The following is a 17,017-nucleotide window of genomic DNA, read 5'->3' as shown; positions in this document are numbered from 1 at the left end:
TCCTGTTTGAAAAATCAAGGACAAATGAAATTCATAAAAAAAAAACATAAACTATCCTTGTATATAACAATTATATTTACTTAAATAATCCTTTCATGGGCACCATACCTCTCCTTGCCCTTACAGTCTGCGGTATGAAAGAATGTTGGGCATTCAGATGCATGTATCAGAGACAAGTTAGACAATTTAGCTGTAAAGTTCCTGCACAGGATGATTTACTTAAAAGTAATTCCTAACATTTTAGTTTCAAGATGTTTCAGCAATTGTTCTTAAATGAGTGAAAATTATACCTTACATTTACTTTTTCAATCACTTACAACAAACTGGCTGAAAACTCTTTTGATTGTAGATGTTGTTGAGGGCTTTTATCTTCAATTCAAGAGGAACAATTTTAGTGGCTTACGTTTTCTAATTTTTTCGTAAAATATTTACATGTCTTCTAGTACAGTACTTTGTATAAATTACATTTATGGGTACTGGACTATAAATTTTATTTGAAAGAAATGTTTTAATGTGTAATTTCTTAAAATATCATCTATCTGTCAAGTTTACAGTTCTATTAAATATATGCATGACCTGTTCAGATAATAAATAAAACATTTAGTCTTTCTCAAGATTATTTGTAAGAAGCAGCAGGACATTTTATTAATTCTTTCAGGTAGATAGAAGTCATTGTTCTCTCCAGAGCTTGAACAATGGGGATCAAATGAGGGGAGGATGAGATTCTTTACGGCAGTATTTCAATCCATTTTGATGGGTTTCATTTTATTTGTTTCTAAACTTGTAACAATTGACTTTTCTTCCTTTTTCCATCACACACTTGCATAATGCGTTATGTTTCTTAACTCTCTTTCATAGATTTATTTGTATCGTCTAGAATGGAATGTGAAGCTCTTAAAGTAAATTGGCATGTTTTGTATAATTTGTATACATCCCATAATATGAAGAAAAACTAGGCAAAAAAAACTACCAAAAAAAGAAGAAGTTAAGAAATACATATTTGTAAAATGTGACAGAGGTTTAAATTCCTTACTACATACATCAATTAAAAATTGTTCTTTGGCTAGAAAAAATCAAATTGAAGAGACCTGTGTTATTTCCAGGTAAAAATGTCAGAAACCAGGGTAAAGTTCACCACGTTTCATTGTTCCTGCTTTGGCAACTGTAGATTCACAGAAAGGGCACATCTCTCAGAGCGGGACCTGAGCAACTAAGGAGTAGAAGAGAACTTCGCAGCCTACCTGGGATGAACAGGCAGCATGAGTGTGTATGTAGGTCTGTGTGTGTGTGTATGTGTACCAGTGACTGCAGGGAGGTTTGGATTTTGGGGTTCTCTTAGATATACACCATAACATCAGCTATTTTATGTGGTCATGGCACCAAGTCTTAATGTTGATCTTAACATTTAAAGTTATCCATCAACTTTATGTGGGTAAAATTGCAATATTTCCAAAATCTCTCACCTGGCCTTAGTGCATCTCCGTATCAATAGGCATTTCCAAGAGGTGGAGAGAAGTAGTCCATCTCCATATCAACAGGTGACTACAAGGATGGAGGGAGCAAGGGTGTATCTGGACTGGAGAGGTTTGGTGGGGCCCCCTTTTGCAGCCAGGTTGCAAGAGACATGGGAGAGCAGAAATGGATGACTGCTTGTTGGCAACAAATGGGTTTCTCCCACTTGATTTCGCCCTTTGACTGATTTCAGCTTCAAAGGTAATTTGCCCCAGGCTGGGAACTTATTTTCCCCCTGGAATTACACTTTACCATATCGAAGAGTATTGTCTAGACTGTTCTGAACTTGACAGTCTATTCTGATCAGAAGTCCCCTTGTTATTACATAAAAAACTATTTCTGGATAACTTTAATATGTATGCTTTTGTTCACACTTCTCCAACTTCATGGAACAGCTTCTTAATTCTTACATATCTAAGTTATAATGTTTTTTGCAGTATCCACATAAGCCTTACTTTTTTGACAAATTCAGTCTACAGTGATATCCATATTCCGTCAATTTCCAAATCTCTAGTAGTCTGTACCCCATATTTCCACACTCCTCTGAATCACTCTGGTTTTTCTAATGTGCTTTATCTTTTTGATGACATCAACATGAACTCTTTTAATACCTCCCAGAATTTTGTACAAAGTTAGGAACAAATTAGGAGATTAATGTATTCGAATCCATTCATTCATTCATTCATTCATTGAATTTTTTCACTAATTCACTCAGTGTCATGTGCCACATTGCGTGTTACCCAATGCTGGAAATGCAAACATGAAAAACATAAACCTTTTTCATAAAAAAGCTCTAGATTTAGAGGGGAGAGAGAAAGGTAACATTCTAACTCTAAGTATATTAAACAGGTACAACATAAATGCACCAAAAGACAGAGCTGATGGGGGAAGAAGTGAATCACTGTAAGCAATCATAAAACTAACCTACATGAAAGTGCATTTCTGTTATTCATTCATTCCCTCTTTCATTTATTCAACAAACATTTAGTATTTGCCTGCACCATGTCAGGTACTGTTAAAATCTGAGGATGTTAAGATGAAAGGTTGTAAGGTACAGCCTCTATTTTGAAGGTATTCACACTCAAGAAGAAAAGACAGAGAATAAACCAACAAATTCCAGCAGAGTCAAAAAAATAATATTACCTTGTTAGGAAATCACAACAGACACCATTTGTCTTTACACTGATTTGTTAGGATTAATTAAGAATATCTTTCATGCCACTATTTCCCCAACTATCTCACTTTTTATAAGAGTAAACAAGAAAGGCAAAGGGCACTATCTAGGTCTGGCTTTCCCCAAGTTTGATTAACAGACACACAATTCATTTTCACAGTTGACCTACCATTTTAAAAGTGTCAAAAACACACATTTTACTTAACACAGCTAAATTTTAGCGTGAATTAGCCACTACTTGACCTAGTTTAAAATCTAATGCTTATTTTTGAAAAAAAGTAAAAGATAATCTAAATACCTAGTTAAAATAATACCTCATTAAGCTTCGATTGTTATTGGTTCATAATTACTGTTTACATTATCCCTAGTTTGAATGGTTTTCATGGATTTAATTCAACCATAATGTCCAGTTTTTCTCACTCTTGCACACAACTTCCACTTGCTCTGGATTTTAAGGCAGCTTTTCTTAAAAGTGCATATAGGCAACTTCTTCTAGCCCAACCGTTGTTCACTCTAGAGAATAAGCAGATCTTCTTCTCAATTCAATTTACATCATAAACATGCACTGAATGGCCACTAAGTGGTTAGAGATACAAAGGTGAGTAAATCACAGTCCATTTCTTCAATGAATTTATAATGTACAATGGAGTTCTTAGAAGTTTCAAAGGAGAGGCAATTGACTGATCAAAGAAAATTATCATTATGTGCCCAAACAGGGCTCCAAATTATCTGTGTGCTAAGAATGATGCTTCATTAAGTTACTCATTTTCTCTGTTTCCAGCAGCTCAGCCAGAGGAAAATTAAAAAAAAAAAAAAAAAAAAGTACTTCTTTGATTGCAGTGTGTCGTCCCTGGCCCACATAAGATCCAAACCAATACTTTCTGTGCTAACAAAGCAGTCATTTCCTCACCATCAAGCAAACTTCCCTTAGCGTCCTTCCTCCACAGGTGTTTATATACAGTCAGTCAACTACAAATACCACCCACTTAATTATAAACTGCCTCCTCGTCAGTCTCTCATTGTGCACCTGTCCACAACACAGCATTTTACACAAAAACTTTAAAAGACTATAGAATGGTTTATACATAAATCACATTTATGTATATGTACACATACTCTAAATATTATATATAAATACTCTAAGTATTATACATAAAAATCTCCATATACTATAAAGGGAGCTATCAGAAGTCTCAGAATCATCAGAAGAAATAAAAGGAAGAAATTATCTTGACCCATCTTAAATAAAGACCACAAAAAAACCTCTGTTATTGAACAAAACTTAAAATCTTTCATACAGGTGTTGTTTATTTCTTGGACTTCCCCACTATTTAGTGAACTAAGATTTTTTTCAATTTCTGAGGACTCTGTAAAATAAACTTACCTTTAGCATTTTCACAAATTATACCATGATTTGTATTAGAAAATGAACATTAACATTTTTTCTCGAAAAATGTTTTGTAACTGAAGATTCTGTTTCTCAGTTTAGCTTACTCTTAAGCTAAGTAAGTTCATGAACAACATGCAGGATGACTGCACTTCTTTCCCTGAGAGGCTACGTGTTATTCTGTTAAGAAACATACCCAGATGCTGTCCTCTTGTCGATATTGCTTCCAGTTCCTGCCACTGTCACTGAACATCAGCAGGTAGCTGGTCACCCAGTCGGAACTCCCATATCCGCCTTGGGTGGCCACAGCGGCGACCTCCATTCTCTCCCCAAGGTCTATCTGCAACCACTGGTATTTGTTCGAAACAAGTGGAGACCAGCCACCAGCTCCTTTTGTGAAAATAAAAACAGGAGAAAATTGGCAAAGAATTAGTAAAAAAAAAAAAAAGTCGGTTAGTAGACTAGAAATGCCAATAAGACTGTATTCCTCTCTGGTACTTAAGAAAGTCAAATTTCCGAAGTATGAAACAGCACATAATTGTAGAAAAATATAGAAAAACAAGAATTCAGTGTAAATAGATGGCGCCTCTGTTAATTACATTCGTTTCTAGGTGTTACAACTTCCTGACACTGGTGAGAACTAAGGGTCTCGCTGAATGTTTAAAGTGCTTCATTCGACACAGGGAACATTCATGTCAACTTGGAACTAGTCTGCTGCTGGCCCACACCCATGATCGGGCAATGACTCGGTCTTCCGTCATTGTTCACGCTCGGCCGACTAGATAACCACCTTTGATGTCTAATCATGTTTAGCCTCCTCAGAGGAGGAAGTGCAGCATCAGACCTGAGAGTACAAAGACAGTCAAGGAATAGTCCCTCCTCTCATTCTGTTTACAGACTTACAGGAGGAATAGACATTGAAAGCATGTTTGAAACACAAAATGTTAATGGAGAGGCAGATGCAGGGAACGATAATACAATAAACGATCGAGAGTTCTGTCCAGCAGCAGGTTGGAGCAGGCTTGCAACCATGCGTGAGAGATGATTAAATGTTCAAGAATTTTACAAATGTATTGGTAAATACAGCCATCTTTGCAATTGGCTATAGTAGGAGTATTTAAATCAAGGAAATTGGCAAACTCTACAAATCAGCACCCACTCCCACCCTACCCAATCCCACATCAGCGATTCTATCTGATCTGGTGGTGGGGAGGGCAGGTAAGTGTATGGGGAAGGGGAGAGTCCAGAAAAAGATCACAGAGTAAGTTGCCCTTGAGCACTCAGAAGTGAAAAATAGGAGCCTGTTGTACCCTCAAGGAAGTATGGCCACAGCAGAATTTACTTTTTCCTTTATCCAAAGCACACCAGAATATTATAAATGTGACTACTATGTGTCTTATAAAGATGTTTCATTCTTTCAGTTTAATATAATAATGCCTTATTTGGGGAATTTACTTAAATTAATACTGACTTTGCTGATTGCATAATATATAATCTTACATTATAAAAGTCATGAAATAGGGTTTAACAAATTCTTGAATCCATAATATCTAATATTCAATATCTATTAAAATGCAACATCTAGGGAGGGAGAAGGGGATTGAGGGGTATTATGTTTAGTGCACATGGTGTGGGGGATCACGGGGAGAACAGTGTAGCACAGAGAAGGGACATAGTGAATCTGTGGCATCTTACTACACTGATGGACAGTGGCTGCACTGGGGTGTGGGGGGGGGACTTGATAATATGGGTGAATGTAGTAACCACATTGCTTCTTCATGTGAAACCTTCAGAAGAGTGTATATCAATAGTACCTTAATAAAAAATAAATACAAGAGAGGCGGAGCCAACATGGCGGCGTGAGTAGGACAGTGGGAATCTCCTCCCAAAAACATATATACTTTTGAAAATACAACAAACACAACTAGCCCTAAAAGAGAGACCAGAAGACGCAGGACAGTGGCCAGACTGCAGCTACACCAGCGAGAACCCAGCGACTGGTGAAAGGGGTAAGATACAAGCCCCGGCCTGCGGGACCCGAGCGCCCCTCCCCCCAGCTCCCGGCGGGAGAACAATAGGCAGAGCGGGAGGGAGACGGAGCCCAGGACTGCCGAACAAGCAGCCCCAACCATCCGGGCCAGAGCGCAGACACAGTATATGCCCAGGGGGCCCTGGATACTGGGAGAACAGGGAGTAAGACCTCTGAGCGGGTGCTGAAGCTGATGCCCCTGTGACAAAGAAAAGCGGGGGCTTTTTGAAAGTCTTAAAGGGACAGGGACTTAAAAGCTTGACGGAAACAACCCAGGTCACAGTACAGCAGCTGGAAATTACAGGGAAAACCGGGTGCACTAACCCCCTGGGCAACAGCTCTGAGACCCCTCACGGAGGCAAACAGTCAAGCAGCCCCCCCATCCATCACCCCACCGGGCGCTGCGAAAGCAGAGAAGCAGCCTGAGACAAATTCCGCCCACAGAAAGGGAAATTTCTCCCTCCCGGCCAGGCAAGACACAAAGACCCACTCTACACGCAATTACCCAACACAAGCCACTAGGGGTCGCAGTTGCCCCAGTAAAGAAAGGCCAGTAGTAAGTGAAAATTTTGGCCCTCCAGCTGACAGTCAATAGCACCTGTCAACATGAAAAGGCTAAAAAATATGATCCAGACAAGACTAACCCAGACAGCTTCGGCATCTGCTACATCTTCCCCTGAGAAGGAATCTGGGGAGATAGATTTAGCCAGTCTACCTGAAAAAGAATTCAAAACAAAAGTCATAACCATGCTGATGGACTTGCAGAGAAATATGCAAGAACTAAGGAAGGAGAATTCAGAAATAAAACAAGCTCTGGAAGGACTTCAAAACAGAATGGACGAGATGCAAGAGACCATTAATGGACTAGAAAACAGAGAACAGGAACGCAGAGAAGCTGATGCAGAGACAGATAAAAGGATCTCCAGGAATGAAAGAATTTTAAGAGAGCTGAGTGATCAATATAACAGGAATAATATAAGAATCATAGGCATTCCAGAAGAAGTAGAGAGAGAAAAGGGGATAGAAAATGTCTTTGAAGAAATAATTGCTGAAAATTTCCCCAAACTAGGGGAAGAAATGGCCTCTCAGACCACAGAGGTACACAGAACTCCCATGACAAGGGATCCAAGGAGGGCAACACCAAGACACATAATAATTAAAATGGCAAAGATCAAAGACAAGGACAAAGTATTACAAGCAGCCAGAGAGAAAGAAAAGGTTACCTACAAAGGAAAACCCATCAGGCTATCATCAGACTTCTCAACAGAAACCCTACAGGCCAGAAGAGAATGGCATGATATACTTAATGCAATGAAACAGAAGGGCCTCGAACCAAGACTACTGTATCCAGCACGAATATCATTTAAATATGAAGGAGGGATTAAACAATTCCCAGACAAGCAAAAGTTGAGGGAATTTGCCTCCCACAAACCACCTCTACAGGGCATCCTACAGGGACTGCTCTAGATGGGAGCACTCCTAAAAAGAGCACACAACAAAACACCCAACATATGAAGAAGGGAGGAGGAGGAATAAGAAGGGAGAGAAATAAAGAATCATCAGATTGTGTTTATAATAGCTCAACAAGCGAGTTAAGTTAGACAGTAAGACAGTAAAGAAGCTAACCCTAAACCTTTGGTAACCACAAACTTAAAGCCTGCAATGGCAATAAATTCATACCTTTCAATAATCACCCTAAATGTAAATGGACTGAATGCACCAATCAAAAGACACAGAGTAATAGAATGGATAAAAAAGCAAGATCCATCCATATGCTGCTTACAAGAGACTCACCTCAAACCCAAAGACGTGCACAGACTTAAAGTGAAGGGATGGAAAAAGATATTTCAAGCAAACAACAGAGAGAAGAAAGCAGGTGTTGCGATTCTGGTATCAGACAAAACAGACTTCAAAATAAAGAGAGTAACAAAAGACAAAGAAGGACATTACATAATGATAAAGGGCTCAGTCCATCAAGAGGATATAACCATTATAAATATATATGCACCCAATACAGGAGCACCAACATACCTGAAACAAATATTAACAGAACTAAAGGAGGAAATAGAATGCAATGCATTCATTCTAGGAGACTTCAACACACCACTCACTCCAAAGGACAGATCCACCAGACAGAAAATAAGTAAGGACACAGAGGCACTGAACAACACACTAGAACAGATGGACCTAATAGACATCTACAGAACTCTACATCCAAAAGCAACAGGATACACGTTCTTCTCAAGTGCACATGGAACATTCTCCAGAATAGACCACATACTAGGACACAAAAAGAGCCTCAGTAAATTCCAAAAGATTGAAATCCTACCAACCAACTTTTCAGACCACAAAGGCATTAAACTAGAAATAAACTGTTCAAAGAAAGCAAAAAGGCTCACAAACACATGGAGGCTAAACAACACGCTCCTAAATAATCAATGGATCAATGACCAAATCAAAATGGAGATCCAGCAATATATGGAAACAAATGACAACAACAACACTAAGCCCCAACTTCTGTGGGACGCAGCAAAAGCAGTCTTAAGAGGAAAGTATATAGCACTCCAAGCATATTTAAAAAAGGAAGAGCAATCCCAAATGAACGGTCTAATGTCACAACTATCAAAATTGGAAAAAGAAGAACAAATGAGGCCTAAGGTCAGCAGAAGGAGGGACATAATAAAGATCAGAGAAGAAATAAATAAAATTGAGAAGAATAAAACAATAGCAAAAATCAATGAAACCAAGAGCTGGTTCTTCGAGAAAATAAACAAAATAGATAAGCCTCTAGCCAGACTTATTAAGAGGAAAAGAGAGTCAACACAAATCAACAGTATCAGAAATGAGAAAGGAAAAATCACAACAGATCCCGCAGAAATACAAAGAATTATTAGAGACTACTATGAAAACCTATATGCTAACAAGCTGGGAAACCTAGGAGAAATGGACAACTTCCTAGAAAAATACAACCTTCCAAGACTGACCCAGAAAGAAACAGAAAATCTAAACAGACCAATTACCAGCAACGAAATTGAAGTGGTAATCAAAAAACTACCAAAGAACAAAACCCCCGGGCCAGATGGATTTACCTCGGAATTTTATCAGACATACAGGGAAGACATAATACCCATTCTCCTTAAAGTTTTCCAAGAAATAGAAGAGGAGGGGATACTCCCAAACTCATTCTATGAAGCTAACATCACCCTAATACCAAAACCAGGCAAAGACACCACCAAAAAAGAAAACTACAGACCAATATCCCTGATGAACGTAGACGCAAAAATACTCAACAAAATTTTAGCAAACCGAATTCAAAAATACATCAAAACCATCGTACACCATGACCAAGTGGGATTCATCCCAGGGATGCAAGGATGGCACAACATTCGAAAGTCCATCAATATCATCCACCACATCAACAAAAAGAAAGACAAAAACCACATGATCATCTCCATAGATGCTGAAAAAGCATTTGACAAAGTTCAACATCCATTCATGATAAAAACTCTCAGCAAAATGGGAATAGAGGGCAAGTACCTCAACATAATAAAGGCCATCTATGAAAAACCCACAGCCAACATTATATTGAATAGCGAGAAGCTGAAAGCATTTCCGCTGAGATCGGGAACTAGACAGGGATGCCCACTCTCCCCACTGTTATTTAACATTGTACTAGAGGTCCTAGCCATGGCAATCAGACAAAACAAAAAAATACAAGGAATCCAGATTGGCAAAGAAGAAGTCAAACTGTCACTATTTGCAGATGACATGATACTGTACATAAAAAACCCTAAAGACTCCACCCCAGAACTACTAGAACTGATATCGGAATACAGCAAAGTTGCAGGATACAAAATCAACACACAGAAATCTGTGGCTTTCCTATATACCAACAATGAACCAACAGAAAGAGAAATCAGGAAAACAACTCCATTCACAATTGCATCAAAAAAAATAAAATACCTAGGAATAAACCTAACCAAAGAAGTGAAAGACTTATATTCTGAAAACTACAAGTCACTCTTAAAAGAAATTAAAGGGGACACTAACAGATGGAAACGCATCCCATGCTCATGGCTAGGAAGAATTAATATCGTCAAAATGGCCATCCTGCCCAAAGCAATATACAGATTTGATGCAATCCCTATGAAACTACCAGCAACATTCTTCAATGAACTGGATCAAATAATTCAAAAATTCATATGGAACCACCAAAGACCCCGAATAGCCAAAGCAATCCTGAGAAAGAAGAATAAAGTAGGGGGGATCTCACTCCCCAACTTCAAGCTCTATTATAAAGCCATAGTAATCAAGACAATTTGGTACTGGCACAAGAACAGAGCCACAGACCAATGGAACAGACTAGAGAATCCAGACATTAACTCAGACATATATGGTCAATTAATATTTGATAAAGGAGCCATGGACATACAATGGCGAAATGACAGTCTCTTCAACAGATGGTGCTGGCAAAACTGGACAGCTACATGTAGGAGAATGAAACTGGACCATCGTCTAACCCCATATACAAAAGTAAACTCAAAATGGATCAAAGACCTGAATGTAAGTCATGAAACCATTAAACTCTTGGAAGAAAACATAGGCAAAAACCTCTTAGACATAAACATGAGTGACCTCTTCTTGAACATATCTCCCCGGGCAAGGAAAACAACAGCAAAAATGAACAAGTGGGACTATATTAAGCTGAAAAGCTTCTGTACAGCAAAAGACACCATCAATAGAACAAAAAGAAACCCTACAGTATGGGAGAATATCTTTGAAAATGACACATCCGATAAAGGCTTGACGTCCAGAATATATAAAGAGCTCACACGCCTCAACAAACAAAAAACAAATAACCCAATTAAAAAATGGGCAGAGGAACTGAACAGACGGTTCTCCAAAAAAGAAATACAGATGGCCAACAGACACATGAAAAGATGCTCCACATCGCTAATTATCAGAGAAATGCAAATTAAAACTACAATGAGGTATCACCTCACACCAGTAAGGATGGCTGCCATCCAAAAGACAAACAACAACAAATGTTGGCGAGGCTGTGGAGAAAGGGGAACCCTCCTACACTGCTGGTGGGAATGTAAACTTGTTCAACCATTGTGGAAAGCAGTATGGAGGTACATCAAAATGCTCAAAACAGACTTACCATTTGACCCAGGAATTGCACTCCTAGGAATTTACCCTAAGAATGCAGCAATCAAGTATGAGAAAGATCAGTGCACCCCTATGTTTATCGCAGCACTATTTACAATAGCCAAGAATTGGAAGCAACCTAAATGTCCATCGATAGATGAATGGATAAAGAAGATGTGGTACATATACACAATGGAATACTACTCAGCCATAAGAAAAGGGCAAATCCAACCATTTGCAGCAACATGGATGGAGCTGGAGGGTATTTTGCTCAGTGAAACAAGCCAAGCAGAGAAAGAGAAATACCAAATGATTTCACTCATCTGTGGAATATAAGAACAAAGGAAAAACTGAAGGAACAAAACAGCACCAGAATCACAGAACTCAAGAATGGACTAACAGGTACCAAAGGGAAAGGGACTGGGGAGGATGGGTGGGTAGGGAGGGATAAGGGGGGGAGAAGTAGGGGGGTATTAAGATTAGCATGCATGGGGGGGTGGGAGAAAGGGGAGGGCTGTACAACACAGAGAAGACAAGTAGTGACTCTACAACAGGTTGCTACGCTGATGGACAGTGACTGTAAAGGAGTATATAGGGGGGACCTGGTATAGGGGAGAGCCTAGTAAACAAAGTATTCGTCATGTAAGTGTAGATTAATGATTAAAAAAAAAAAATGCAGTTCCTATGTGGTGACCTCTAATGAGTTCTACACAATGATATAAATGACATATAAAAGTGTAGGCAAAGGGTCTGTTTGTGTTTATACAGAGGATCAAAGCCTAATTTGGCTACCCCGAAAATGAACTAAGAAACGATATGAAAGAGAACTTCCAACATCAGCACTCTCGGGAAGACTCATGCCAGAAGATGATCATCAAAAAACCCCAACAAAGATCCACGCACTGCTACAGCTGTAGATGCACTCATCCCACCAGCTCCTGGACTTGCCATGGGAATGAAGGAGATATCTAAGCTGGCCTGTGCATACAGTAAAACAACAAATTTGACTGGATCTATACTGTTGGAACTCAACCAAGAATTAGGAGAAGTGCAAATTGTAGCGCTCCAAAATCTTACAACTACAGACTATTTACTGTTAAAAGAACATATGGGATGTGAACAGTGCCCAGGAATGGGTTGTTTTAATTTGTCTGATTTTTCTCAAACTACTCAAATTCAGTTAGATAATAACCATCATATCATTGATAAGTTTTCACAAATGCCTAGGGTGCCTAACTGGTTTTCTTGGTTTCACTGGAGATGGCTGGTAATTACAGGTATGCTTTGGTTATGTAACTGTACTCCTATTATGTTAATGTGTGTGCACAATTTAAGTAGTAGCTTAAAATCTATACATGCTGAAGTTACTCTACAAGAAGATATGTCAAAGAAATAATCAATCTTCCCATGTTTTCTCCCGCCTGCTACTTCTATAGCTTTTCTTCTTTCTTCCTAATTACAACGAATTCTTAAATAGAATTCGTGCCTCATATCAAATTTACCGAGTATCATAACTCCTCCAAGTGGTAAAGATACCTCAAGACAAATGCTGGGCATAGAAGCCACAGGGCATAAATATGCAAAGAAATAAAAAGCTAACCATTTCAAACAATAAGGCTTCTCTCTCACTTACCAACTTCACATTTCCCTGTATGGCCCTGGAAGATGACTGGTTAGCCAGAGACGGGTAAGATTCCTCAAGGGAGGAACAACCTAAGACAGGCACAGTCGCGGGGGGTCATCAGGTGAGAAATTGGGGATCAACAGAGGTGAGGCTTAGAACCTCACCCCCCCTGTTCTGAGAGAAATCTTCTGCATATGTGGATGTTTTATTGCCCTTGTCTAGCTTGGATTAACACATAGTCTACAGGCACACACCTGATCATCTACATTTGCTCTCTTACAACACTAAACTATGTTTTCTACCTTTATGTTGTATCTACCTACCACTTCAGCATCTTATTAAAAATAATAAAGAAAGAAATGTGGTATCCACATATAAATCAAGTATAAAAATCAAATGGGTATTCATATTTGAACTGACTGTTTATAGTTCATAATGCATGAGCAAAACCAAAAGTTTCTGTGATGACTGCCCTTGTACTGTTCACCATGTAACTTATTCACTATGTAAGAATTTGTTCTCCATGTAAGAACTTGTTCGTTATGCTTCAGAAGATTGGAGACTGACGAAAATTAGGCTTGGGGTGGATTAATGATTGTGCATTGAGCATTGACTCCCCTATACAGAATTTTATTGTTGTTAACAACCATTTGATCAATAAATATGAGAGATGCCCTAACAACAACAACCAAGAAAAAGTACACACTTCCAATTGTGAAATAAATAAGCAACCGGGATGTAATGTATAGCATAAGGAATATAGTCAAAATATTGTAACAACTTGGTATGGTGATAGCTGGTACTTAGAATTATCATGTATATAAATGTTGAATCACTGTGTTGTACACCTGAAACTAATGTAATGTAATACTGTGTGTCAACTACCCTTCAATAAAAAATAATTATCTAAAAAATAATAATAATAAAAAAAAATAAAATAAAAATAAATAAATAAATAAATACAAAAATGCAACATCTATTACATAACACCCCAAATAAGAATATTAGCACATCTCCTTCCCCCATTCTTTTGCCACCCACCTTGAGGCTTTGATAAAAAGGTCTGACATTTTAGATACAGAGTATCATTAATTTATATACAGTTTTTATTCAAGCACTATTCTTGACATCTGTGCCCTGTTTCATAAAACCTTGAGCACAAGCTTCATGCAAAGAGACACCCAATAAATTGTTGCTATTATGGTACAGCACATATCATTGTAAAACCTACAGGGACACATCTGTGTTAACAACTGTTTTATAAGATTTAAAACTCTTTTGATGGCAGACACAACACAATGACACTCTGACAGATGAAAAGAACTATTTTACAGCTCCAAAGAAAAGACTGCCAGACAGGGCCAGACAGGGAGATGGACCCACAGAAAAGGTGTCAGCCTGGAGCTGTAGGGGCAGCTTATGGATGGCAAGTGGGGTGGGTTTGGCTAGGTTTTGTGGGCTCCTTGCATTCTGGCTAATTTGAAGGGGCACTAGGGCATAGGCTGTCCCTAGTCTGGTACCAGGCCCCAGGGCAATTGGGCTGCTATATAGTGACTGTAGAGGGTATAAGCCCAGTAAAGTTTGGACTATAGATATAATCAGCTTCTCAAAACTGAGTCAAGATAGCATTTTTAAAAAGAGTTATATTATAACAATATCCTCTCTTCACAGTATAACATGAACTCCTGGTTATATCAGGGGATGGTTCCTAAGATTACTTACTACATTGTCTTCAGAATTGAATACTTTTTTTCAAATTTCCTCCTTTCTTGGAGTGAATCATCATTCAAAAGTGTCTTCCCCTCCCTACATCAAAAGTACAATGTTCTCCTTTTTCTGATCCAAAATATGTATACATACTACAATTTTTGTCAGTGTGTTTTTACTTTCAATTTTCTCTGTATTTGCCCTTGAAGAACCTGTGGTTTTGGCCAATTACTTGGAAAGGTGGAGTTCTGTTGGTCACCAATACCATCTCCCATGTTTAGGTTAGAGTTGGATATTCTCATATTTTAAGCAATGGGCCTTGGCTGCATTTGGGGTGTCTGGTGACACTGATCTAGCATGGCTCTGCGGTCCACAAGGGGCACCTCCTACTCTCGCAGCCTGTTTTCTATATGAATTTGTTCTCGAATGATCTGCCACAAGTAACTCAGGGAATTCTTGAACCCTCAATGGAAACTATTCTCACGGCATTATTTTTAAATCTTAGCTAATTCTTTTTCCATCTTTCATTTCTCAAGATGTAATGAAATTCCACCCTGCCTTTTCCGCTTATTTTACTCTAGTATTACTTAATATTTATTGAGCAAGTGAGTATTTTACATCAGACACTGTGTGAGGGCAGTGTCATTTAGTTTTCAAAGCAACCGATTGAGTAGACGATAAATCATATGCAGAGAATCTGCACATCTTGCCCACATCTGCAGAGCATCTTAACTAGGACAAAACGGTGCCTCCCATATTTTAAGATGCATAAAGGGAATTGATAGTTTCCAAAGGATATGGAAAAGATGGTGCTAACAGGGGTAGGAGAACCTTGGGATTCAGCCACCAGGCAGGACGGCAACTTCCCCCACCTGAGTTAATGAAAGATCATGTCTTTGAAGTATGGGCACTTGGTAGGAGTGGTGAATGGGCAACTATTTCCCTGTTCCGTCTTATCTAACATTACGATTGTGCCACAGGGCCTACCAAGAGTTCAGAAGTTGAAAGCCTTCTGGGGTCTGATGCTAACCAAGCATCCTCAGCCCTCTTACTGCTACAACTGCTTATCTCTCTGTATTTTTGTCTTTTTTTTTTAATACAAAAGTTGGAAGAGTGCATGAAGTGACTCCAGCCAGCCATCATCGTAACCTGACATTTCAACGTTTGGAATTTTATCTGTATCTGCTTATAGCTCTGAGAAAATGTTGGTTATTTTGCTTCTTGCCCTTTCTAGTTAATTTTAATGGTCTAAAGTTAGTAATGAGGATAATTTTTTTAATATAGAACTTCATAATAATTATCTGACATCCTGACACTCTTCTATAGACCAGTACTTAAAAAAGAAAACACAAGAAAGAAGCACAGTGAGGAAAAAAGAATCAGCGTGATTCCGGTGGGCTGAAATTGGATCATCAATTCTCATGGGGAGCAAAGGAGCCTCTCGCTGCCCGCTCCCTCTGCCCCACATCACTCACCGTTAAGGCTGCACTAACCTTACTTGGAACATTTGCAGTTAATTGACCTTGAACGTCTCAATTCCTCACCTGTGGTGAAAAGGCACTACTGATATGCAAATTAAGCCATATCATTAAAGAGGTGCACCAATAAAGTAATGGAAATTCAGATGCTCCTAGGCTTTACCAAGTTAAGTGGGCCACAGGGGATCCAGAGATTCCCCACTGGGTTTAAAGCTGTGCAGCTCTGCAGATGCACATGGTATGAAGGTGTGATGGAGTGTTATGCTTGCTCCAATTTTAAAGCAAATGTTGAAATAGTAATATGAAAAGTGCAAATGATATACACAGATATAGCTGATAGATATAGAACTTGCCCCACTTCAGTAGTGCCAGCTTGTGAAGACACGTACAGACAAAGTGACATGAAATGAAAATGCAATTGCAGTGGTACAGCCACCACCAAGCCACTCAGTGTTCTGGAGACACTACTGTCATTAGTATTTTAATGGAGAAAATGATAGCTATCTCCAGCAAATTGTAAACTTGGAATTACTATAAAATATAAGAATTATTTATTTCCTTTATTAGTTAAACCTTTCAGCTGCTGGGCAAGTATTAGTTGTCCTTTAATGATGTCCTTACTACACCCATATATTTATCATCACATTGGACCAATATGCATAGACCGAAGACCACTTCTTCATAACCCTGACTAAGCCCTGGTTAGTGACGCTTAACCCACAAAACAAAAACAGGAGTCTCATCTTCCAAACTCATTTTCTTCCTCTATAGAAATCTACTTTTCCTTATTGTATCCTCCTCTTTTCCTGCCTTGGCCTTCTTACTGAGACTTTGTATAATAAAGGGTTGTAAATCTAATAAAACAGAAACGTCTCTTGACTCCATATCACAGCCTAAAAACTCACTTTTAAAAGTAAAAATCCTTGCAGAAAAAGCATCTGACAAAATCTGATAC

At 38.7% G+C, this 17,017-nt stretch overlaps 1 protein-coding gene across 2 annotated transcripts in view; it reads right to left on the bottom strand.

Annotated features, from left to right (window-relative positions):
- Nucleotides 1-17,017, bottom strand: part of CNTNAP4 (contactin associated protein family member 4) — a 258,054-nt gene that overhangs the window by 173,973 nt on the left and 67,064 nt on the right. For both annotated transcript variants that reach the window (XM_036909317.2, XM_057492932.1), the window contains exon 3: nt 4,270-4,463. In XM_036909317.2, the coding sequence (XP_036765212.2) occupies nt 4,270-4,463 (194 nt within the window). The remainder of the gene's footprint in view (nt 1-4,269; nt 4,464-17,017) is intronic.

Source organism: Manis pentadactyla, chromosome 15 (genome assembly GCF_030020395.1).
Source record: "Manis pentadactyla isolate mManPen7 chromosome 15, mManPen7.hap1, whole genome shotgun sequence".
NCBI classification, from domain to species: Eukaryota; Metazoa; Chordata; class Mammalia; order Pholidota; family Manidae; genus Manis; species Manis pentadactyla.
This window is presented reverse-complemented; position numbering and strand designations above follow the sequence as displayed.